Raw genomic sequence first — 25,856 nt, 5'->3', positions numbered from 1 at the left:
GGAAGTTGATTGTGCGATAATGCCTTGGTGTTGGGGCGGGGATGTTGATGGTCAGAGTGATGGCTAAGTGGTCAGAGAGGGTGAGGTCAGAGCCATAGAGATGGTGCAAATTTAATCCAGTGGAGCAGACAAGGTCCAAAATGTGACCACGGATATGGGTAGGAAAGTCGACATGTTGAGTGAGGTTAAAGCAGGTGAGTAAATCAGTGAAGTCAGTGGTTATTGTGGAGTCAGTGGAGTCCATGTGGATATTGAAATCACCAAGGAGGAGGATTGAGGGGGAGAGGGAACATAGCTGGGTCAGAAAGTAGGAGAAGTCAGACAGGAATGATGGGTGTGGTTTGGGAGGGCGGTAGACGACAGCCATGACTGACTGCGTGCGACCAGAGAGTTTTAAAGCCAGGTGTTCAAATGATGGAGCAGATGAGATGGAGATGAGGTTGGTCTTGATGTCTTGACGGTGGATAACGGCAATTCCACCACCTCGGCCCTCCGAGCGTGGTTTATTGACGTAGGAATATCCATTGGGTGTGGTGAGGTTAAGTGTGTAGTAGTCCAGAGGTTGTTGCCAGGTTTCGGTGAGACAGAGAAAGTCCAGTTTGTTATCCAGGATGTATTCGTTCAGGATGAGGCATTTGTTGTTGAGGGACCGGGTGTTGAACAGGGTGAGCTTGATGTTGTTTTGAACAGCAGGGATGAATTCAGGTGATTTAGCCAAGGTTCGTAGGCAGGAGGTGCGATCGTGTGCGTTGCTGTGACCAGGTGCGCTGGGACGAAGAGTGAGAGTGCGCTGAGCCGACCAGAGGACGGGGATGGAGTGACCTGATTGCAAATAAACAAACTTACGACCGGAGCCACGGTGAATGTACCTGGGTCGTCGGAGGAGTCCATTTGATTTGATGGCAGAGATGCATGATGGGGTGGAGCGGGTATTGAGCAGAAGAAGCCTTGCGGCGGAGTACCTCAGAGCCATGCCAGGCAGGAGCGAAGGGACGAGTACGAGGCCAAGGTCGAGGAGGCAAAGCGGCAAACGCAGCGGCAAACGACTGCAGCCGCTAATCAAGACCACAGCGGCAAACAGCCACCGCCGCAAACAACGGGAGCGGGCCTGAGGAAACAGTGGAGGAGCCGGGCAGGCGAAGCCAGGAGCAGAGCCGGGACCGAGCAGAGGGCAGACCCAACGGTCAAAAATCCGCCACGACCACCAGAAAAGCAAACTATGTACAATGGCCCAGTCGGAGAAGCGGCGAACAAGTAACGCCAGCGTCCTCTCCAGACCGGACCGGAAGCGGAAGTGAGAGAGGAGGGGATGGAGGGGTACATGCCATGTACATTTTGTCATGCCACCTGTGATATAATCCTGTTATTGACTTCTTGCTGCGACAGACAATCAGTGACATGGTTCTTTAAACAAAGAAATCACTGAAGCATAAAAGAAACTCACCAGATTGATATACCGAGTTCAGAAAGTAAACCCAATTCAAGAAAAAAAATATATTCCATATTAAATGCCAAGTCTGTATATGTATGTATATATATATATATATATATATATATATATATATATATATATATATATATATATATATATATATATATATATATATATATATATATATATATAGTGGCAGTTTGTTCATGTTCATGGAATACCAGATGTTAAGGGGTCATCTGTATATTAATCACGATTTTTCACAGTTCATTAGAGCAAATCATTGCGATAATGACCAGTCTTCAGAATCTATCTCTTCATCGACAAAAAAAACCTGACTGTGAAAAAGAAGATGGGTTTGTTTTTTGTTTTTTTGCAAACGTTTTTTTTTTTGCAATCCAATGATGCATATGAGCAATTAATTAATTTATAATCTTCTGAAAATATTCCAATTTACTTGTGTTGTTAATGCTCATGCCCCAGCAGTGGGTAGGGCACATTAGTATTGCAATCATCCCTTCTGTGGGTTTGTTTGTTGGCAAAATAACTGAGCAATTATGGAAGCTAGGATCACCAAATATGCCCTGGAGCTTCATATTGTGAATGTCTCAGACGAGTTAAACTTTAAGCTCATAAAGAAAATATAAAATAAAAATCAGTGGAGGACTATATTTACTCGCACTGTGGCCATGCCACAGGATAGGTGAGTGCTCTATGGGGCGATATTTCATGAAGAGAAAACAACTGCGTGAGTCAGCACCTCCCTTGAGTGCATTCTATGTCCTATAAATATTGATTTTGCTATTTTGTGTTTTCCACACCATTAGTTCCATAGCAGATCCCATGACCTCTTTCAACTGAACCTTAATTTTGATGCATAAATATTCAGAGATTATTAAAATAAACCATACTCGCATTTCACAAACTAGGAACGACAAGAAAATTAGGAACTACAAGAAAAACTACAAGAAAAAAATTGATCAGAAAATTATGCATGCGGTCTGATGTTTACGACATTAAATGCAAAAATGCACTCGAGATGTTTTTAGATGTTTTGACATGCCATGGGCCATTTCTTCCATGTTTTCTAGGGTGAGACCGGCTTGCCAGGAATTCCTGGACAACCAGGAGGGAAAATGACTGCAACTGTTGGAGCTCCTGGACGTCGGGTAAGTTTTGCAAACACTATGAGACCCAAGGTATTCGTATTCGTAGTAAGGCCAAAACCACCTTAAAATGAATATCATCATGTGCTGTTATACCTGATTGTATTTGTATGTTACATTGTTAAGTGTCGATAATAAAACAGTGCAAGGAGCCTCGGACGCATATAAAGAAAACCCTTTGAAACCCACCCCTCAATGATCATTAAAACACCGAGCCCACCAGTGTTATTGTCAGTCATCATTCATTGGAAAAAAGAAACCTCAGATCATATATATATATATATATATATATATATATATATATATATATATATATATATATATACTAGTATAAATACCGTCAAAAATGACGGGTTGGAACAGTTTTTGACGGTACAGCCATGTAAGCATGCCAAAGTCTGAAGTCTGGGCCTGGTGTCAGGGGTACTTATATCATCTGTATTTATTTGACATCCTACAGACGTAAATGAAAACTCGTTTTACTCTGCGCGCATTGCACATCACTTGCAGCAAATTTCACCTCCCTGTGCCTTTTATTTATTGTGATTAAATAAATAACGCTTCTGTACACCGACCTTGAGGCTCAGTTTGCAAGCCACCGTCTACAATTCCAATGTAAGAGGCATAATTACTCTTCTTTTGGGTCTTCAGAGTCCTTGGGGTCTTTTGTGTCCTCTGGATAATTTGGGTCCTTGGGGTCTTCAGTGTCTTCAGCGTCTTTTGTGGCTTTTGTGTCTTTTGGGTCTTCTGGTTCATCGGCGTCTTTTGGGTCATTTTAGTCTTTTGGGTCCTCTAGGTCTTTTGAGTCATTCAAGTATTGTGTCTCCTCAATCTGGATATTTGGGGTATTTAAGGGTCTTCGGGGTATTTTGTGTATTAGGAGTTATTTTGGATCCACTGGGTCCTCAGGGTCTTTAAGGGGCTCCGGTGTCTTTTTGGTCTTTTGGATTGCTTGGGTTTTTGGGGTCTTTCGGGTCTTTAAGGGTCTACAGGGTATTTTGGGTCTTCAGGGTCTTTCCAGTCTTCTGGGTCTTTTCGATCTTTTCGGTCTTCGGGGTCTTTATGAGTCTTTGGGGTTGTTTGGGTCTTTTGGATACTCTGGGTCAATTGGGTCTTCAGGGTATTTTGGCTCTTCGGGGTATTTTGGGTCTTCAGAGTCATTGGGGTCTTCTGGGTCCTTGGGGTCTTCATGGTCTTTTGTGTCTTTAACAGTCTACAGAGTATTTTGGGTGTTTGGGGTCCATTGGCTATTCGGGGTCTTCTTGGTCCTTGGAGTCTTTTAGGTCTGTTAACCGATTGATGCACAGTCGTGTTAAAAGATTGCCCCTTAAACGCCCTCACTCAAATCCCTCCTAAAGCACTACTCAACGCCTTTAAAACCTAGCCTTATGAAGGGACACACACACACACACACACACACACACACACACACACACACACACACACACACACACACACATTGTGTTTCATATGGTAGATATATATAATGGAGAAAGTGTTTGTATGTCTGTATGTATGTATGTATGTATGTATGTATGTATGTATGTATGTCCAATGTATAGTGTATACCCATTGCTTGGACAGCTGACCTGACACCACCCACAATTGTAACCTGAAGAAACATCATACATTCACCATTTTGGTAAGCCTAAGACATATTTGGAAGTCTTATATTCACAATCGCTATGCCCTCCCTATAATTTTTCCGTTGAGTGTAAAACAAGCTAAGCGACTTAAAAGGATCATCAAATATCGAAAGGTTGGAGCCGGTAGGCATCATCGGTCTTGTGAAGGCGACAGTATTCGACCTCAGGCCTTAGGCTTCAAGTATCTAGTGTCAGCCTATGGGCCAGTGCAATTAGAGCTACAGTATATAAACTATAACGGCACTCAGTAGAGAGCATACCTCCGCCTGGTTGGCCATATCACTCAATGGTGAAGAATCACTTAAAAAATTCTACTACCTGGATCCAGATCTTCACCAAAATCGAATCGAATCCTCCTTGTCACACACCCAACCTGTCCAGCAAGTTTCGTCCAAATCCGTCCACAACCTTTTGAGATATCCTGCTATGTATCGTTTTTGGCCCTCTCATCTCCCAATGGTGAAGAATCACTTTAAAAATTCTAGTAGTCGGATCCGAATCCGGATCTTCACCAAAATCTAATAATTTCGTCCTTGTCACATACGCTACCTCTGCCAAATTTCGTCCGAATCCGTCCACAACTTTTTGAGATATTTTAACAAACGGACAAACAGACAGACAGACACGGGTGAAAACATAACCTCCATCCACCTTTGGTGGTGAAGGTAACAAGATGTATTATATAAGCATATGAGCAGTACGCATATTTTTGTTTCATGTACGAACCCGTGTTATTTTTTATTTTTGGGAGCAATCCGGGCAGCGATCTGTTGCCTATACAACGCCCAAATAAAGAGACGTTTCAGAAGAACACGTCGCACACTTGGAGAAACACTATCTCATGTAGGGTGGGTACTCTGATCGTTTAACTTAGTTAAGGGGGGTCCCAAGTTAGCTTAGAGACATGCACTCTGATCCTACTTGCCATATATAGCCTTTGAACTTTCTAACCTGGGTTTAAATTCTGACCCAGCTATAAATTGTCAACCAAGTATTTCACATGCAGGGTGAGGCATCAATGGCGGCATCAAACAAAAATATGTAAAACCGGAGGATCCATATACCAGCACTGGTGTCTGTTGTGACAAGTAGGCAAGTTATCGCCAAAACCTTGAACGAATTACAAATTCATGCCACCTTCTGTCTAACATCAGGCCTGGCCAAACGGTTCATTAGAGACGGGCCTAAATAGTTCCCTGACCAAACACGCAAGGAGTTGGGAATATTTGGTGATGTTAAAAGAAGTATTAGTAGTAGTAATAGTATAAGATTACTGTACAGCACATTTAAGCCCAGTTTTGATGCTGGATTATCATACAATTTCTGCAAGCCCAACACAGTGTAACTGCTCTTTCCACTTTTCCCTTATGCCTCATTAATTGAACAGAGGATGAGAATACATACTTTGCATGTTTACATCAGCTATATTTTGTGTTGTTTTTCTCTTCTTCTTCTTTTACCAAGGGTGCACCTGGCTCACCTGGACATCGAGGACCTGTGGTGAGAATTTTGTTTCCCACAAAAAAAACGATTGCACCACAGAGTTGTTACACGTGCCATAAAATGCACGTCTCTGTGTATTTCTCCGCATTGGTGAAAACCAAGACAGCATCAACCCAACAATAAAACGGACAACACCTCAGTATTTGATGATTTAAAACCAACTAGGTGCAGATTCAAAATGCATGTGAAAATTCCATCTCCCCGACAACATGTATAATTGCCCCATGAGGATTTTTTGGGATTGCTGTCTTCAACATATCATCTCTATGCTAATGAAAACCTCTGTTTTTTTCCTGCTGCCAATTCGTTACATTTAGTGCTTTCAACAAAGTGTTGTTTCAACTTGGAGTTCAAATTTGGCTTTCTTGAGCTGTGGAAATTATTTATTCAAAGGAAACCTTTGCCTTGACATGGTGGATTTATGAGGTTTTCAATCAACGACAATATAACAAGTCTCTCTCTCGAAATGTATCTAGGGACCACAAGGACCACCCGGAAATACTGGACAGCCAGGGATCCCTGGTTTGGATGTAAGTCTGTGTACAGGAATTCTGAAACTGGGGTATCGTTACAGATATTGTGGGGAGGTTTTTATTCCTACTTGCCATATATTTTGCCAAAGATGTTTGCTTCAACAGCTTGAACGGCCAACTGCTGTGTCTATGACCTTACACGATATTATGTGCCGACCCCCTCAGGGCACACCAGGAAGGGATGGTTTGCCAGGAGCACCCGGAAAACCAGTATGTACTGGTAGCTATTTTGAAACCTGTTTTCGTTTATCCTTATTATTAGTTATCATCATCGATGAAACTATGCTGCCAAAACGATTTATCATAAGATGTGACAAAATATTTATGATAATCTTATCAGATCTCATTTAAAAAAACGTTGTACAGGAAAGCCAATGGGTTGGAGCGAGTGCAGGCAGGGTTGAGGTTTGGATCAACTTCAGGCCGGGGTTGAGGTTGGAGCGAGTGCAGGCAGGGTTGAGGTTTGGATCAAGTTCAGGCCGGGGTTGAAGTTGGAGCGAGTGCAGGCAGGGTTGAGGTTTGGATCAACTTCAGGCCGGGGTTGAGGTTGGAACAAGTTCAGGCGACGGTGAGGGTGGAGCAAGTTCAAGCAGTTTATGTGAAGGGGGAGGGTTTGCAACCCAAAATGGGTATATGCTTTCTTCTCTGAAACTACACACATTTTCAATTAAACTTGACCACAACCTTCATCACCTGTGACGTTAAAACTAATAGTCCTATTTTCACCAAACTTTGTAGAACTTCTGAGTTCCAAAGCCTCCTGATGCCTTGCAAAGCCCATTATAAATTGCATATTACATAGGTCAATGTCAACCAACATTACCGCTACTTTTGACTTGTCCAAAAGTATTCACCTGATTTCGATGCAACTTGTCTCTGCATGATACTTTCACATGTTTTTTTTTTTCATATACTTGGGCTAAGGCTCTTAATAGAGCTCTCACACACACACACACACACACACACACACACACACACACACGTACATAATGACGAGACAAACACTTAACACATCCACTGAGCTTGGGAAAAGTGCCGTCACTACCGTCATTTCCCGGGTTACTCTGGGTACCAGAGACGTCATAACCTCGAGGAATTTCCTCCTCCCCATGGATGCCAACCGATGGGGATTGTTCGTTCTCTATCCTTTTCAAGCAAGGAAGCAGCACGTATCGTTTTTAAAGTCGTTCGTATGACTTGATATCGGTCCAAACCAGATGGGTGTTTTTTAGGAGGCACCATCTCCTTACTGGATGGCCATTGGCTTCCGATGGGAGCTCACCCGCCCTTTGCCAGGTGTTGTTTTTGGTCCCCAGCGAAGCCAGTGAGGGGAGTCCGTTTAGTCACCGACAACATGACCATGCGGCAGGTAATATTGAGCTACATGTTACCAGTGGCAGTCCCAAAAGACTGACCTGACCAAATTGACCAAAGTTTGTTCAAACCATCGGCTACTTTACATATTTTGAGGATCATCCACACCTACTATCAGTGGTTCTCTGGTTCTAGCAGGTGAGCCTAGGGTCATTGCCCTTTTTTATAAACAGGTTTTTTAAAAATCATTATTATATTATACGAGCTGAATGCACCCGGCGTTGCCTGGGTTCTTCTTGAATGAATTTAATCTTCTGTACATCGGTCTGACGCGAGCCCAGTATCAGTTCGTGCTCAACGATTCCTTGTTCTTTCTTCGGTCGGGCCCCGCGAGAGAGAATTTTGAAAGCATGTGTTGCAATCAGTCAGATATTCCTATTAAGTGCATAAGTTGTACTTCTAGAGAATTTTGAAAGAAGAAGAAGATTTATTGCGAAATGGGCCCAGCCCGGCTGAGGCGGCCTCGACCATCCTCGCCACCTAGCCTATAACCTTCCCGGGGCCTGTCCCGACATTTCTTGTTTCAGAGGTTTCCTCCTATCTTTCACCGTTCAGGAGATTAGCGCGTGCAGACAAACAAACAAACAAACAAAAACTTTCTTTTATGTATATAGATAGAAGATAGAAGAAGATTACATATTATTATTTATTCATTTGGCAAAATGGAGAAGATTTTTATGGGGCCCGCAAGGCTAACCCCGCTCTAGCAGGAAAAATGGCCTTAAAATGCCTGTTTTTTTGTGTTGTATTATTTATTCATTTATTTCCTTACTTTGCAGGCTGCTCTCTCCCAGACTTTCTCTGAGGTACAGTATAATCCACAAACACCTGCATTCATGCACCTCATATTATCTACGCATCCAAATTTTCCTGTGCATTTCCATGAAATTCAAATATAAAAGCATTATAAAATAGTTTAAAATGCATGAGAGAAGTTTATACCAACAATATTTTTGAAAGGTACATGTATATATATATATATATATATATATGTGCAGTGTGTGTCTTGTGTTGTCACTGAACTGCTCCCTCACACTTTTGTGAAATTGTACCAAGTTTCTGGTATGCACCAGAATGTATGGTGAAAATACAGTCATGAAATACAGTTTTGGTATGTGAAGTACAGTCACGTGAAAAAGTAAGTACACCCCATGAAATGTTTTTTTACTTTTAACATATGTGGACATATCAATATTTGATCTTCATTTAAACACTATCTATAGATAAAGGTGATCTAATTGAACAAAAAACAATGAAACATTGACTTTGCAATAATTTATTCAACAAAAAATTAACAGAGATCCCATTTCCTTCTGTGGAAAAAGTAAGTACACCCTTGGCTCAAATAGGTGGTATTGCCCCCTTTGGCAGAAGCAACCTCAAGTCGGCGTTTCTTATAACTGTCTGCCAGTCTCTGACATCGACTGGGAGAAATTTTTGCCCACTCCTCCATGCAGAATTATTTCAGCTGTGCGATGTTTGAGGGGTTTCTTGCATGCACAGCTCGTTTCAAATCCCCCCACAACATCTCGATGGGATTTAGATCCGGGCTTTGACTTGGCCATTCCAGAACCCTCCATTTCTTTCTTTTCAGCCATTCCTTGGTGGATTTACTGGTATGTTTAGGGTCATTGTCATGTTGCAAGGTCCACCTTCGGTTGAGCTTCAACTTTCCGACAGATGGCCTCACATTATCCTCAAGCACCCTCTGGTAGTCTGGTACAATGAAGAATTCATAGTGGATTCTATGATGGTGAGCTGCCCAGGCCCTGATACAGCAAAGCTGCCGCAAACCATAATATTTCCACCACCATGCTTTACAGTTGGTATCAGGTTCTTGTGGTCAAATTCTGTCTTTGGTTTTCGCCAAACATGTCTTCGGGAACTGTGGTCAAATAGCTCTACCTTTGACTCATCTGTCCAGAGCACATTGTTCTCGAAGTGCTGGTCTTTGCCTAGGTGATCATTGGCAAACTTTATTCTTGCCCTGATGTTCTTTCTGGACAGCAAAGGTTTCCTCCTGGCACACCTCCCATGTAGATCAAATTTGTGCTGCCTCTTTCTAATGGTAGACTCGTGCACTTTGACATCAACAGTGGCAAGAGCTACCTGTGGGTCCCGTGATGACATTCTCGGGTTCTTAGAGACTTCTTTCAGCATCTTGCGGTCTGCTCTCGGGCTGAACTTGCTGGGGCGGCCTGGCCTGAACAAGTTGGCAGTTGTTTGGAATCTTCTCCACTTGTCGATGATCTTCCGGACAGTCGAATGATTGATTTCAAATTGTTTGGAAATCTTTTTAAATCCCTTCCCAGACTCGTAGGCATCTATAACCTTCTTTCTGAAGGCCTCAGAGAGCTCTTTTGATCTAGGCATGGTGACGCCGCACACTTTTTTTTTTTTTTTTTTTTTTTTTTTTTTTGTATACAAGATCGAGGCTCGTGAAAGAGCAAACCAAACGAAATGTCTGAGGTTTAAATAAGACAGGTTCCTCCAAGATCCTCTCGAACGATGTTCTAATCATTTGCACCTGAGCTGGTGCACCTGATTCTAATTTTAGGTATTTGAAGTAGTGATAAATGTAGGAGTGTACTTACTTTTTCCACATGAGAAATTTGCATTTATGTTTATTTAAATTATACAATGGACTACAAAATGTAAATGTTTCATGATATTTGTTATATTAGATCACCTGTATCTATCAATATTGTTGAAATGAAGATCAAATAGCTGTATGTTGAAATGTGTTGAAAAAGTCAAAACTTTACATGGGGTGTACTTACTTTTCCGTGTGACTGTACCTCTCCCGTGTGTATGTCCTTAGGGTATCTCCTATATAAGAGAGTTGGTCTGTCTGTCTGTGTGTCGCCATTTTTTCTCAGAGATGGCTGAACGGATCTTCGTCAAACTTTCAGAGGTTCATCAGTGAGTGCCTGGGAGTGGTTTAGGCAAAAAAAAAAATTTTGACAAAAAAAGTAGTTTTTTGTGATTTTTGAAAAATCGCTCTATAGTGCCTAAACCTTTTTGATTAATGACAGTTATAATTATATACAAGTACACATTCACATAAATAAATTCAAAACAATTTGCAAACATTTGAACACAAATAAATGAAACAATTCCGGAAGTGTACAAAGTTGGTAGTAAGGCTTCTTCTTCTTCCTGTTTGGCATCACACTTAACTCAGAAACGTGATGCACGGCACATTCATCAGCATATATTCAACGAAAAGGTGAAATGATGATTTGACATTTGTGGTGGATTCTGATTTGGATGTAATTGCTTTTACAATATATTTGCCCTCATTTCAAATACTAGGGCGTGCCCGTACGTGGGTGCAAAAAAACATGCGTGCAAACAACAACAACAAAAAAAAACTTTGAAACCACGTGGCAGTAACGACCACAGAACCCCCCCCCTCTATTTACATGAAATGGTTTGGTCCATTCGCAAAGCCAAAGCGAACGGCTTGCGAGTACGGTAGAACCCCCCCCCCCCCCCTCTATTTACATGAAATGGTTTGGTCCATTCGCAAAGCCAAAGCGAACGGCTTGCGAGTACGGTGACCATACCTTGGGAACCACTTGTCCGATTAATTTCAAACCTTGAAAAGGCACATCCTCGGGTCCCCAGCAATATACCTGGCAAGTTTCAAGTATATCGGACCCGTGGTTGTCGAGAAACAGCGGTCACAGACAAACACACACACACACACACACACACACACACACAGACACACACACATACACACAGAGATTACTGGAATTATAGATAGATGTTAATGTTTCTTTTTCTCTTGAGCAAAGCCAGGTACTCCAGCTATAAACACATATATACTTTACTCAGTGTACAAATACAAATACAACTTTGGCTGGGGGGTAACATAAGCTCCGCGGGGGTGTGGGGGACCGGAAGATGGGCGTAAATTCTCTATGTAAATATGTACCGTGTAGCGCCACCTGGTGATGGTGGCAGAGGGTATTACAATTTTCTTTTTTTACCTGGGCCACACTGAGGTTATAGGCTATTACAATTTCCTTTTTTTTACCTGGGAAACACTGAGGTTAGAGGCTATTACAATTTCCTTTTTTACCTGGGCAACACTGAGGTTAAAGCACTCTTTGCACGGGTAAATTTTTTCTCTTTCTCATCCCCCCTCCACCAAAACGGAGGGGCCTGTCAAAGCCACCCCCGCCCTCTCAAATATGTATATGTAGTATATCTTTCACCTCCCTCTCCCCTCACCTCTCGCATCCTTCCCCCTTCCACTCCCCCCACTCCCTTCCTCACCCCATACATATATACGAGGGCCAGTCAATAAGTAACCTTAAAATGGCGATATAAATTCGAGAATGTAATGTGTGCAGTTGTAGACAACATATGTAATATCTATTGGCAAGAGTCATGTTTTGCCTGTTTTAGATCTGGCAACATTGAGCGTATGACGTCAGTAGAACAGTTCCAAGATGGCGGCTCCCTTAGAAGCATGGACCAGGGAGGAGCAACGTTCTGTCATCCGTTTCTTGGGAAGTGATCGTGTGAATCTCAGTGAAATCCATCGTAGAATGAAGATGCAATATGGTGATGCATGTTTATCACTGCAGCAGGTGTACGACTGGGAAAGGAGTTTAAAAGTGGAGTGTCCAGTGTGGCAGACGCTGCTCGCCCGGGCCGACCTCACACTGCCGACACGCCAGAAATGGTTGCACGTGCTAAGGGAAAACCGTCGCATTACGCTGGATGAAGTGGTCTCCGAATTGAACATTATCCATGGTTCAGCACACCATATTATTCACAATGTGCTGGGGTTCCGCAAAGTGTCTGCAAGGTGGGTGCATAGACAACTCACATCCGAACTGAAAGAACAGTGAGTGGACACATGTGAAGAACTTCTGCGACGTTACGAAACAGAAGGCGATGCTTTCTTACAGCGCGTAGTGACTGGGGATGAAAGCTGGGTCCCCACTACTTTCACACAGAAATAAAGAGGGCAAGCAAAGGTTGGGGCCATTCAACTTCACCAAAGCCCAAAAAATTCCGCACAAAGCCGTCCGCTGGATAAGTGATGCCGATGCTCTTCTGGGATAGCCGAGGCCAACTTGTAAAGCATTACATGCCCACGGGGACGACAGTCACCAGTGCGTCATCCTGCGACCTCCTTAAAAATAATCTGAAACCAGCAATCAAATCAAAACGTTGTGGACTACACACTACCGGTGTTTTGCGACAGCATGACAATGCTTGGTCCCATACTGCCCGCGCTACAGCTGCAACAATTGAGGACCTGTATTTTGAGTGTCTTCCTCATCCACCCGACTCGCCAGACCTCGCCCCTTCAGATTACCACATCATTGGGCCACTTAAAGAGGCGCTAGGTGGAACAACTTTCCGATCCGAAGAAGAGGTCAAAGAGGTGGTGCATGAATGGCTACACAGCAGCCAAAATATTTTATTTCTAGAGGAAAACCTCGGACTTAGTAAAGCGCTGGAAAAAATGCATTGAACGAAATGGAGATTATTTTTTAAAATAACAGTTGTTACACACGTACATGCAATAAACAAGTTGTGAAAAATATTTTAAGGTTACTTATTGACTGCCCCTCGTGTATATATATATATATATATATATATATATATATATATATATATATATATATATATATATATATATATATATATATATATATATATATATATAAACTTGAGATTGTAGGGGTTGTTGCAGGAGGAGAGATGTTCTTTGTGTGGAGGTTTGGGAACAGTGCAGCATGCACTGAGTGCATGCTCAGTAGCATTGGCAGCAGGAAGATACAAGTGGCAGCATGATTAGGTGCTGGCGGTGGTAGTGCAGATGGTGCAACAAGAGGTGCTGAGATCGATAGAGAGAGAGAGAGAAGAGAGAAGAGAAGAGTGGAGAAGGCGACCGATGTGGGAGAGGTGTTGTTTGTCAAAGAGGGCCAAGTGGTAAGAGGTGGAAAGAGGAGGAGGTGGAAAGCAAGAGGGCTGTCAGATGCTTGTGATTGGCAGGTGAAGGCAGACCTAAAGCCACAATTGGTATTCCCAGAGGAGATCTGTGTGACTAGGTTGCGGCCTGGCATTGTCATCTGGTCAGGTGAAACAAGACCTTGGGTCAGGTGAAACCTTGGGAAGAGAACATGGAGGAGGTGCACAAGAGGAAGAGAGGAAAGTACAGTGAGCTGGAGGCAGAGTGTCGGGAGAAGGGTTTGTGAGTTTCTTGTCAGCCATTTGAGGAGGGGTGTAGAGGGTATATTGACAATTCCTTTTCTGCGTTTCTTGCTTGGCTTGGAGTGTGTGGTACAGAAAGAAGGAGGATGTGTAACAAAGTTGCCCAGGTTGCCTTGAATACTTTGGATATGGACGAGGTTTATGGAGGCACATCGAACGGTGAAGGCTGAGGTTGTGTGTGGTGGTTTATTCCAGTCTAAAGGGGTAGTGACTGAGCACGGAAGAGAAATGGTGTGTGTGTGTGTGTGTGTGTGTGTGTGTGTGTGTGTGTGTGTGTGTGTGTGTGTGTTGCAGGAGTGGATGTGTGTGTTGCAGGAGTGGATGTGTGTGTTGCAGGAGTGGGTATGGTTTTGCATGGATGTGTTTTTGTTTGAGTGGTGCGTGTTGTAAGGGTGGTGGTTGGTTGTTTTGTTTTGGTGTGTGAGTGAGTAGATGAGGGGCTGTGGATTCTGGGAGTGGAGGCGGTTTTGTTGTTGTAGTCTGTGTTCTCACTGGCTGGGGGTGGGGTATGTAACCATCCGGGTGTAGCTGCCGTATGTGGAGGCGTATGTGCCCCTGCTGGCCCACCTTAGCTGACCGTATCGAGGTTGAAGGGCTGAAACGGGATGATGCTGAGGACCCGGTCAGTGAGGCACACTTGTGACCAGGTGTGTTTTGAAATTATATATATATATGTATACATATATATATGTATATACACAGATATAAATGTGTGTGTATGTGTGTTCATGTCGGGAAATTTGCAGCTCAGGCTTCATATTGATAAAAAGTATCACACTGAACTGTAAAATAATAAATTATTTGTTAAAGCCTGACATTTTGAGAAAAGCTAGTTCTCTTCTTCATGGGGTAAGAGCAGTAGTGACACCACATTAAGTTATGTTATATATGTGCAGTGTATGTCACATTTTGTTTGTGCTGTTATTATTGTTTGTAACACTGGATATGCAGATAAATACTTTTGTGGTAATTTCTGTTTTACTTTTATTAGGATGTATGCACAACCTGTCCTCCTGGCCCCCCTGGATATTCTGGAATACCTGGAATGAAAGGAGACAAGGGCCACAGTGGGAAACCAGGCCAACATGGACTTGATGGGGAAAAGGTATGCGACCGATTCCTGATCGATTATTTTCATAAACATTGGTTTTACTCTCATAATGTAGATCAAAAATTTGTGGAAGAAACTGTACTTTGATATGATTATCATAGTACAATTTAATGTCAGCACATTCCATTTGTTTGGAGTAAAAAAAATTGGTATTTTGTTTTTTCCTACTTGCAAGTACTTTACCTTGCAAGTTGTAGAAATGTCCAATTATATTTTAAAATTAGATTATAATCAACAAGTTGATTTTTATAAATGATAATGGCTGGATTGGTCAACTATTGGTCAAAGTGTATAATTGGTCAAAGTGTATAATTGGTCAAAGTGTATAATTGGTCAAAGTGTATAATTGGTCAAAGTGTATAATTGGTCAAAGTGTATAATTGGTCAAAGTGTATAATTGGCCATCTTAATGACCATTCGACCAGGCGTCATTCCATAACGTAGAATAGATCTTTGATTTCACCATGGCACCGGGAGATGCCCATGATTGATAATTTGCTCTGAACTCAGTTGAGGAGGAAAGGCCAAAGAGATGAGAAAAAGCTCAATGGAAATAGCAACGGTCGCATTTATCACGGTATAAAGCTTGGAATATGAGGGACCTAAAGTAGAATTTTTTTTAAGCATTTTAATTAATTCAGTAACTTATAGAGCTTAACTCTCATTGTTGAGAGCACTCGGTAGAGTGCATTGCTCTGCTAGGCTGAACAGTTTACGTTTCGTTTCCCACTGATAGGCCAAACCTGGATCCAGACTTGAACCAAAATCTAATCATTTTGTCCTTGTCACCTACCCAACTCATCCACCAAGTTTTATCTGAATCCGTCCATAACTTTTTGAGATATCGTGCTATATATCGTTTTTGGCCTGATCCCTCAATGGTGAAAAATCACTTCAAAGACCCTAGTATCCAGATCCAGATCCAGATCTTCACCAAATTCCAATCAATTCTTCCTTGTCACACACGTAACTTGTCTACCAAGTTTTGTCCCTAACCATCCATAACTCTGAGATATCCTGCTCACAGACAAATAAACAGCAGTGTGTTACTTACCTCCATCCATCTTTGGTGACTCCATTTAACTTCACACAATCAGGGACTTGTGAATCAGCTTTCTTTAAACAGTATAAGGTCTGGGCTCATGCAAGAATAAGATGGCACAGGCTAAAAAGGTCAATAAACTGACAGTGGGCCAGTGGGGCCACAGTTTGACATAACAAGGAAATGGAGGAGGGAAAAATATAGCAACCTGCAAATAGTGTGGTTACATTATGCGGGGTTAATTGGAGTAGAAAACATTTCAGGTAGGGATAGGAATTGACATGAGATTGTGGTGCAGAACTTGCTTGTGATGCCAGCTGCAGGGAAGAGTGCAATTGAAACATTTCCATAAGGCAGTTCCTCAAGAGGAAGAAAATAGGAGCAAAATAATGAAGATGTGCAGTAAAGTTTTTTTTTTGAGGGGGAAGCTTAACCAGGAGCGGGTTTCCTGGAGGAGCTTCGAAGAGTTGAAATGATGCAAAAGAGCAAATTTGGGCTTGGAAGAGACCAAGACCATAGGAGAGCTGTAAAAAATGTCGCCTAACCTGTTTGCAATGTGAGACTAACAAGTCTTGTGATTTGATGTCATTGTGAGAGATGTCAATGACTGAGAGTTTGCTATTATTAGTCCCCTACCGGTGTACACCGGAGGGGACTATAGGTTTGCACTCCGTCCGTCAGTCCGTCAGTCCGTCAGTCTGTCCGTCCGTCAATCCTTCACGCAAAGACAGTTTTCCGGACTTTTTTTCTAAACGCTTAACGCTAATGATTTCAAACTTAGCACATGGTTTCCTCATGATAAGTTACAGGTCAAGTTCGAACTTCACGACGTTTCGATCATTTTAAACAAAGGTATGCACTTTGGGAATTCTGATAATTCTGATGATCCTGAACTCAGTGGCATTTTAACTTTTAATTTCCTTTAAAAACCAATTTCTCTGCAATAATTGGACCGATTGAGATAAAATTTTCACCATATGATGGACTCGGTCTGTAGAATATTTTAATGGTAATTATGAGGTCACGTGGTTCGGTCGCCATATTGTTTTTCGTGAAAACACGAAAACCCCTTTTTCTCTGCAACGGCTGAACAGATCGAGGTCAAACTTTGCAGGCAGAATCGCATACCCATGACGAACAAAAAAGTCAGCGAGCAGGACGTCATGCGTCAAATGGTTTCAGAGTTATGACATTTTTAAGCATGAACCTTTAAAACCGAGCTCCTCCCTCATTTTTGATCCAATCGAGGGGAAACTTCACAGATCTGTTCAGCACTAAAATGTCCTTTTGGAATTTGCGATAGGGCACGTGGTTTGGCAGATATCGTGAATTAAACGAAAAAAAATATAAAAAATGGATATCTCTTGAATCGCTAGTACCTCAGACCGTGAGTTGGTAATAAATTATATAATTCACACAGTGCAATACGTGCAGGCCGCTCCACGGAGCGACCTTGCGGGCTTATCAATGAGGCGTGACACACATGTGTCTCAGCATACCTCAGATCAAGTTTGAAAATCAGCATCAACCGTGCATAAATTTGCATATTCGATCATTTTTGACAAAGTTATGGCACTTTGAACTTTGGTAGGGGACCTGTATTGCAGCGCAATACTCAGAATGCTTGTTCGTTTTGGCATTCACCGAGACAAAATAAGACATGTGGTTTATACACAAAATAAGTCCTAAAAAAGGGAATATTTTGAATACTTCTGATTACCAAAACTACCTCTCTGTCCTTCCCCAACTCAACCTTTTCCCCTCAACTTATTGTTGAAGCACTTAGTTTCTGTCATAACAATGTGTTCTGGATTCATTTTTTGTTCTTTTTGCCTTTCCAAAAGTCCTGGTGCAAATAATGAAAAATAAACATGCACATCTCGCTCGCTGTAACCCGTCCTTCTCTCCCTTCGACTCTCCTCCCATCCACTAAGCCATTTCTCAAACTAGAAAAGATCTCGTTGTTGAGAACAGTGAAGTAGACATGAGATCTGAGTGAGATGCCACAGCAAAAGGACCAAGTATACATGTTGTCGTCGTGCAAATACACCACTCAATGACTGAATGAATGAATGAATGATCGTTTGAAGGCCATTTTCCCCGCTAGAGCAGGGGGTTAGCCTTGCGGGCCCCATGACAATCATGGTTCCCTGTTTGAGGCAATGTTTTTATGGCCGGATGCCCTTCATGACGCCAACCCTTGGTCACGCTCCTACGATGTGAAGGGATACGGTGTACCTATTCTAAACCAGGGTACACACCGGGATCATTCATCCCAGCAAGCTGGTACTCAATTTGCCGACCTCAGAAGGATGACAGGCTGAGTCAACCCCCCTGGCGTTAATTCAGCGATCGACCGGGATTCGAACTCAGGATCCTAGGATCCCAAGCCGGCACCCTAACCGCTAAGCCAACACCAGGGACACCACTCAGACTTAAAGGTGTATTCCCTTTTTGTTCCAACTAAGGCTGAACCCCCCATTACATCAGCTGCTTTCGATGGCAGTTAGCATACTTCAATCTAGTCCATTAAGGAAGAAGTAGATCTCAACTGAAAACATTTTTTGGCCTTGGAGATCATTAGTGTCACAAATTGTACACATAATTTGAAATATACAGTAGATGAAAGTTGAATTCAAGTTCTCCAACCAATGCATTGGCATCCAAGCACTGGATCTTGGAGAATTAAATGGCTGCAGCACAAAATAATATCCTTTCTGGGTCTCATCAGGGCAAGAATTTGAAATTTTATCAAGACTACTACGGTACCTTTTTAACATCACCAGCACCCACTAACCTCCTCACTTCAAGTGATCTTTAATGTCCACAGTGTTATACAGTACTAGCCGATAGAACACCCACTCTGAAAGATGTCATAGTCTGTTATGCAATATGTACCTACCTACACATGACAGTTTTGTAATGAGATTCATTCCATTTAGAGTTAAACCCTGAGAGTAAAATTGGATATATAGGGAATTGGAAAAAGCTAAATCTGGTTTCGGAGAGAGGATTTTTGAACAACAACACGTAACTAGTTGATGAGAATCGTTGCGAGGAAACATAATTTAGTAAAATGGTGATGCAGACACAGATGGGCACAGATACATTGACCCAACGTTAAGATTGGGTTGGTATCGTTGTTGTTGGTCATACACACATTTTCGATGTTGGTTGAACATTGGCCTTGTCATGCAAATAGACTTTAAGGTTTTGTGGATACTGGCAACGTTTGGATTATGTCGGGTGTTCGGCTGCCACCAACGGACCAATGTTGGAATAACTGAACAATTTTAATGTCTATGTAAGCCTCACACAGTTCAGTCCCACAAAGCCATGCCAGCTGGGGAGGTCCATAGGGTTATATGGTTGTGACAATCATTATATACATATACAGACTTTGCATTTAAAATGGAATATTTTTTTGTGGGGCTGAACTTACTTTTCAAGATGACTTAGAACCAAAAGTTCATTGGAATTATGTTGAAATTATTCTAGATTTTGTTAATGTGACCTTTAAAAGAAACAAAAACCACATTTGACATTTTGAAGCAAATAAATTGATCTGTGAAAGTGATGTAAACTGATATTGAACTCAATTCACGGACAGTACTGTGTTAAACTACTGTGCGTTTTCCAGAAGTATCTCTTTATTTTGCACATTAGCTAGAATTTTTTTTAACAAAAACAAAAGTTAAATTAGGACTGGGATTACGGCCAGTAAAATTACAGTTCAGTACTTCGTGTAACCCCCACGAGCATTCAGGAGAGCACGTACACGTTGAGGCATGCTGTTCATGAGATTTGCCAAGGTTTGGACAGGAATCGCTTGCCATGCAGTTACAATAGCCTGCTGCAATTCACGCACAGAGGTCGGCTGCTGGTCCAAGTGGTCGATTTGACGCGTTAATTCTGCCCACAAGTTCTCTATCGGATTCATATCCGGGGACATGGCAGGCCACTCCATATGCTCTGCACCACAGTCAGCAAGAAAGTGTTGGATCATGCGAGCACGATGAGGCCGTGCATTGTCATCTTGGAAGACAAAGTTTCCTCGAAAGGCTGCACAAACAAATGGAAGCAATGTTTCTTCCAGAATGGCCCTGTGCTTGAACTGGTTCAGGTTTCCATTCAGAACAATCAGGTCAGTTTTGCGCCCTGCATGAAAAGCAGCCCAAACGGTCACCCCACCACCTCCAGCTTGGACTCTTGGCACTATACAATCTTCGTTGTAGGCTTCATGCCCTTGTCTGCACACTCGGACGTGCCCTCTTGACGATAGACCAGAAATCTAGACTTGTCACTGAAGATCATGTGATTCCAGTGTCCTGGCTGCCATTGACGATGCTCTCTGGCCCACTGCAATCGGCGCTGGCAGTGTTGTCTGGTCAGACGTGGCTTTCTCAGGGCACGCCTGGCACAATAGCCTGCTTGAACCAGTCGTTGGTCGACTAGCCTTCTGGATACAGGCACATTTGTCAGTTGCTGCCACTCAGCCCGAAGCCGATTAGCTGACTTGGTACGGCCATTGTGGACTAACCGGTGCAGCTGGCGATCATCCCTCCTTGTGGTTCTGCAGAGACGTCCTGGCCTCAGTATTGGAGTAGGGACACCCCTCTGAGCATTTCGTTTCAGGATCTTTGGCACCTGACCTTGAGTGATGCCATACTGCAAAGCAATAGCACGCTATTTCATGCCGGAATTTCGTAAAGCCACCACAAAATGACAAAGATCATTGTCGAGTTGACGGACCATCTCCAGGGGAAGCGGCAATAACTTTTGTAGACGTGCAGCAATTGTTTTCCACTAATACAGAACGCAACAGCCCTTATATACCCGATTGTGAAGCCAATCGTCAAATGTACCTGTCCGTACATTTTGTCACGCCACCTGTGATATAATCCTGTTATTGACTTCTTGCTGCGACAGACAATCAGTGACATGGTTCTTTTAACAAATAAATCACCGAAGCATAAAAGAAACTCACCAGATTGATATACCGAGTTCAGAAATTAAACCCAAGTCAAGAAAAAAAAAATATTCCATATTAAATGCCAAGTCTGTATATATATATATATATATATATATATATATATATATATATATATATATATATATATATATATACATTTCTGTCATATATATATATATATATATACATACACATACATACATATATACATCCAGTGCATTCAGAAAGTATTCAGACCCCTTCACTTTTTCACATTTTGTTATGTTGCAGCCGTATGCTGAAATCGTTTAAATTCGTTTTTTCCCTCATCAATCTACACTTAATACCCCCATAATGACAAAGAGAAAACAGGATTTTAGAAAGTTTTGCAAATTTATTAAAAAGAAAAAACTGAAATATCACATTGACATAAGTATTCATACCCTTTGCTATGACACTTGAAATTTAGCTCAGGTGCCTCCCATTTCTCTTGATCATCTTTGAGATGTTTCTACACCTTGATTGGAGTCCACCTGTGGTAAATTCAATTGACTGGACATGATTTGGAAAGGCACACACCTGTCTATATAAGGTCTCACAGCTGACAATGCATATCAGAGCAAAAACCAAGCCATGAGGTTGAAGAAACGGCCTGCAGAGCTCAGAGACAGGATTGTGTCGAGGCACAGATCTGGAGAAGCCTACAAAAAAAATTCTACTGCATTGAAGGTCCCCAAGAGCACAGTGGCCTCCATAATTCTTAAATGGAAGAAGTTTGGAACAACCAGGACTCTTCCGAGAGCTGGCCGCCCGGCCAAACGGGGGAGAAGTGCCTTGGGAAGAGGGGTGACCGAAAACCCGATGGTCACTCTGGCTGAGCTCCAGAGATCCTGTGTGGAGATGGGAGAAACTTCCAGAAGGACAACCATCACTGCAACACTCCACCGATCTGAGCTTTATGGCAGAGTGGCCAGACGGAAGCCAAACAGTTCAATCTTGGTTTCATCAGACCACAGAATCTTGTTTCTCACAGTCTGAGAGTCCTTTAGGTGCTTTTTTGCAAACTCCAAGTGGGCTTTCATGTGTCTTTCACTGAGGAGAGTCTTCTGTGGGAGGCACCTGAGCTAAATTTCAAGTGTTTTTTCGCAATTTCATCGCAAAGGGTATGAATACTTATGTCAATGTGATATTTCAGTTTTTTCTTTTTAATAAATTTGCAAAACTTTCTAAAATCCTGTTTTCTCTTTGTCATGCCATACTGCATCACACACACACCTTATGGGGTATTGAGTGTAGTTTGATGAGGGGAAAAAATGAATTTAAACGATTTCAGCATAAGGCTGCAACATAACAAAATGTGAAAAAAGTGAAGGGGTCTGAATACTTTCTGAATGCACTGTACATATGACATCTGGCGTGACGTTTGACTGGAACCGATTTGGGCGGAAATTTGAAAATTTGGAATTTGTTTAGCATGCCCATGATAGCCTCCTCTTCATGAACAATTCCATAAAATATTCCACATATGCCAAGTCATGCTAGTTGCGAGGACACCCAGCTTAATGCCCTCTGAGGGACTGCACACTTTGTGATGTAATGCCCTGCGTGGAAAACATCAATGTGACCGTTTATCGTCAGGTTGTGAATCGAACCCAGGTTAGATGATTCAAAGGCAAGTCCGCTCACTACCTCTGCACCATCGTGTCGAAGTTTTAAAATAATATCAAGTATTTTGGCCACAATTTATTTGGCTCTATTTTGTTTTCAGCCAACTAAAGCTTTGCTTCCTTGAATCTGCAAACAATCCCAGCAAAATGGAATACAAATAACTAAACAAGAAGACGACATGCGGATTACTATACTTGCAAAATTCGCTCCCCTTCCCCAAGAAAAAAAAATTCCATTGATACAGCAAATTGTCCATTTCATGAAGATTAAAAACTGTCAATGTTGATCAAAGCTCGGGTCAATAGGAAGAAAAGTGACGATTTTTCAGATGAAAAATGATGATTCTGGAAGGTTGACCTTGAGTTGACCTTTGACCTTTTGACCTCAAAAATAGGTTCCCCATTTAGTGATTCAATGTGCAAATGCTGTTCAATTTTCAAGTCAATCGGATGAAAATTGAGGATTTTAAAAACTTGGCCTATGTTGACCTAAAAAATAGTTGGTGGTTGAATTCAGTGACCAGATATGAAAGTCCTTTTCAGATTTCAAGTCAATCGGATGAAAATTGAGGATTTTAGAAATTTAGCAAAGTTGGTGACCTTTGGCCTATGTTGACCTTTTGACCTTTTGATCCCAAAAACAATAGGCTTCTCAATTGGGACGACCTATAAAAATTGGTGAAGTTTCGTGACGATCGGTTTAGAATTGTGACCTGTAGGCCGGTGACAAACAAACAGACAAACAGACAGGCAGGCAGAACCACAAACGCAACCACCAATATAGTTGAAAAATCTTCGATTTTGCAAGTAATAAAAACAAACATCACCCCTCAGTCAGTCCCTCTCCCATTCATAATAAAATGCTGTATTATGAATAGTGGACTAGGGTTTAATAATCCGTTGCTGTTCACTATAAAGTAACTGACTGAAGGTAGCATTATCGGTTAGCAATGTGTCACATGCCCTCTGCTGTTCTGGATGGTCCACTCTGAGATTTCTTCCCAGCTGGATGGCAAAGTGTAAAACTTGTCATGATGAACCAGTATTACAGCAAGGTTAAGAAAGTGATAGATTGTTCAGCATAGCTTGGTATTTCATTGTGCACGTGTTCAGACAATTAATTTATATTTAAATAAAAATACCACATTAATTTATCGGAAATTTAGTATCTTCCATGTTTTCTCCATAACAGACTATACCTGCCCCTTTTTCTCACAAGGCTATCGCATTCATGAGATGTTTGCGCACAAACCTTCAAACACCATGGAGAGAGAATCATTTATTGGGTGCAACAATCCATTTTATTCACTGTATCGATTAGGAGTACGGTATTATGAATTATTTTACCAATATGATTGTTAGATGATCCTTCGGGTCTCGCTCCCTCTCTTCGCTCAACCATCAAACCCTCTCCAGCTCCTCCATGATACATGTGTGCTTCTCGTAAACCCCTCGTGGTTGAAGTCCTTCGTGCACACCTCAACACCAAAACGTCAACAATAATCTGAAAGAAAAATATGAATATGGCAGATGTCTCCAATCAGAAAGGGATGCTGTTTCTGCCCATGTACGAATTCATGCATGGTTGAAGCAAAGTTGCTGTTTTTTTAATCTACTAGTGGGCCCTTTGGTCCATTGGACGAAATTCTCATTGGTCTTCATAGCCTTGTAGCATACCCACCTGCAGTACTGCTTGAGCAATAGCTTGCCTTTCACCAAGCTCAGATGGTGTTTGGGCCGGGGTGGGGGAATTCAACGTTCGTTATTATTTAAATATTGCCAAATTATATTTGCCAAATTATATACAAATTAATAAATTGTTGTTAATATCATTAGTATTAATTAATATATGCTTTGTCACAATGTTATCATTGTTTTTGTTGTCTATTTTTATCATTAGAATGCCATGCCATGGAAGGACGCATTAAGCTTCTCGCTCTATACACCTTAACATGGCGTGCGTTTAAAACATGGGAATTCTTCTGGATTATTTGTAGTTAATGAACCTCATCAACTCAGGAGGTCAAGATGATCAATTTTGTGCCTCACACTCCACATCAGGAAGCTCCAGTAGAACTCCACCATCAGGAAACATGCTTCACACACACACACACACACACACACACACACACACACACACACACACACACACACACCTCATCCATTTATACTGGATACGAGATATCAAAGAAGAGCAAGTTGACAGAGGACAAAAAGGTGATATTGTGGCAATCAGGCAACAGTTAGGTACAACAAAAAGAGGAGAGGCTTACTACACACCTCAACTCTTTTGTTCCTCTTTTATCAAGTTTGGGAAACCGCCTTCATGAGATAGTTCAATTCCACTCTTCCCTCCAGGGCTTCAAGCAGGCAGACTTTGCACCACCATCTCATGCTATTCCTAACCCAACCCTCTTGCTTTTGGTTTGCCTGTTTCCTCCTCTCTTTTTCACTTTCTCTCTCTCCTCCTCCTTTGTTATTAGCTCTTTCCCTTGCTTGTTATCCAACTGTTGCCTAATTTCCACTATATTGCCTTTTATCCTCTTTCAACTCGTTCTTCGTTGAGCTACGATATTGTATCGATTAAATAAAAATCAACTTGGGTTCAACTATGAATAAATCCTATATATGTTGGATAAACAGCATCCCTTTCTGATCTGAGAGCTCTTCCATATCCATACTTCTTTCCTTGAGATGATTCTTGATATTTTAGATTGGCCATGGTCCTCTGTATTATAAGTACAATAATTTGTGTTAAAATAACAAAATAACAGTGATCACAATATGTACCAATCAGCATACATTTTCTGAGAATGTGTCATTCAGGGCAGTACTGGACAGAGAGGACCACCAGGCGTTGCAGGACCTCCGGCTTTGCAGGTATGAGAAAGCACTTTTTATCACCAGCTGCTTTATAAGGTATTATCCTGTGATCAAAAGGAAAACCGCAAATTGTGTTTATTATTGTTGATTATATATATATATATGTATATATATATATATATATATATATATATATATATATATATATATATATATATATATATATATATATATATATATATATATATATATATATATATATATCAATCAGTCATTATGCGACTGCAAACCATCATGATGAACCGCCATTAAGGTATCCGATCAAGCTATTGCTGTACCTTAATGGGAGCGATAAACACCGCCTG

At 41.7% G+C, this 25,856-nt stretch overlaps 1 protein-coding gene across 1 annotated transcript in view; it reads left to right on the top strand.

The window, feature by feature from the left end:
• Window positions 1-25,856, top strand: part of COL22A1 (collagen type XXII alpha 1 chain) — a 283,216-nt gene that overhangs the window by 170,650 nt on the left and 86,710 nt on the right. Inside the window, exons 25-31 of the mRNA XM_068129833.2 lie at window positions 2,524-2,601; window positions 5,709-5,744; window positions 6,224-6,277; window positions 6,446-6,490; window positions 8,434-8,460; window positions 14,889-15,002; window positions 25,495-25,548. Coding sequence (XP_067985934.2) covers window positions 2,524-2,601; window positions 5,709-5,744; window positions 6,224-6,277; window positions 6,446-6,490; window positions 8,434-8,460; window positions 14,889-15,002; window positions 25,495-25,548 — 408 coding nt within the window. The remainder of the gene's footprint in view (window positions 1-2,523; window positions 2,602-5,708; window positions 5,745-6,223; window positions 6,278-6,445; window positions 6,491-8,433; window positions 8,461-14,888; window positions 15,003-25,494; window positions 25,549-25,856) is intronic.

This window comes from Myxine glutinosa, chromosome 11 (genome assembly GCF_964187855.1).
Source record: "Myxine glutinosa chromosome 11, kmMyxGlut1.1, whole genome shotgun sequence".
Lineage (NCBI taxonomy): Eukaryota > Metazoa > Chordata > Myxini > Myxiniformes > Myxinidae > Myxine > Myxine glutinosa.
Note: the sequence above shows the minus strand (reverse complement) of the source record. Positions and strands in the feature narration are given on the sequence as shown.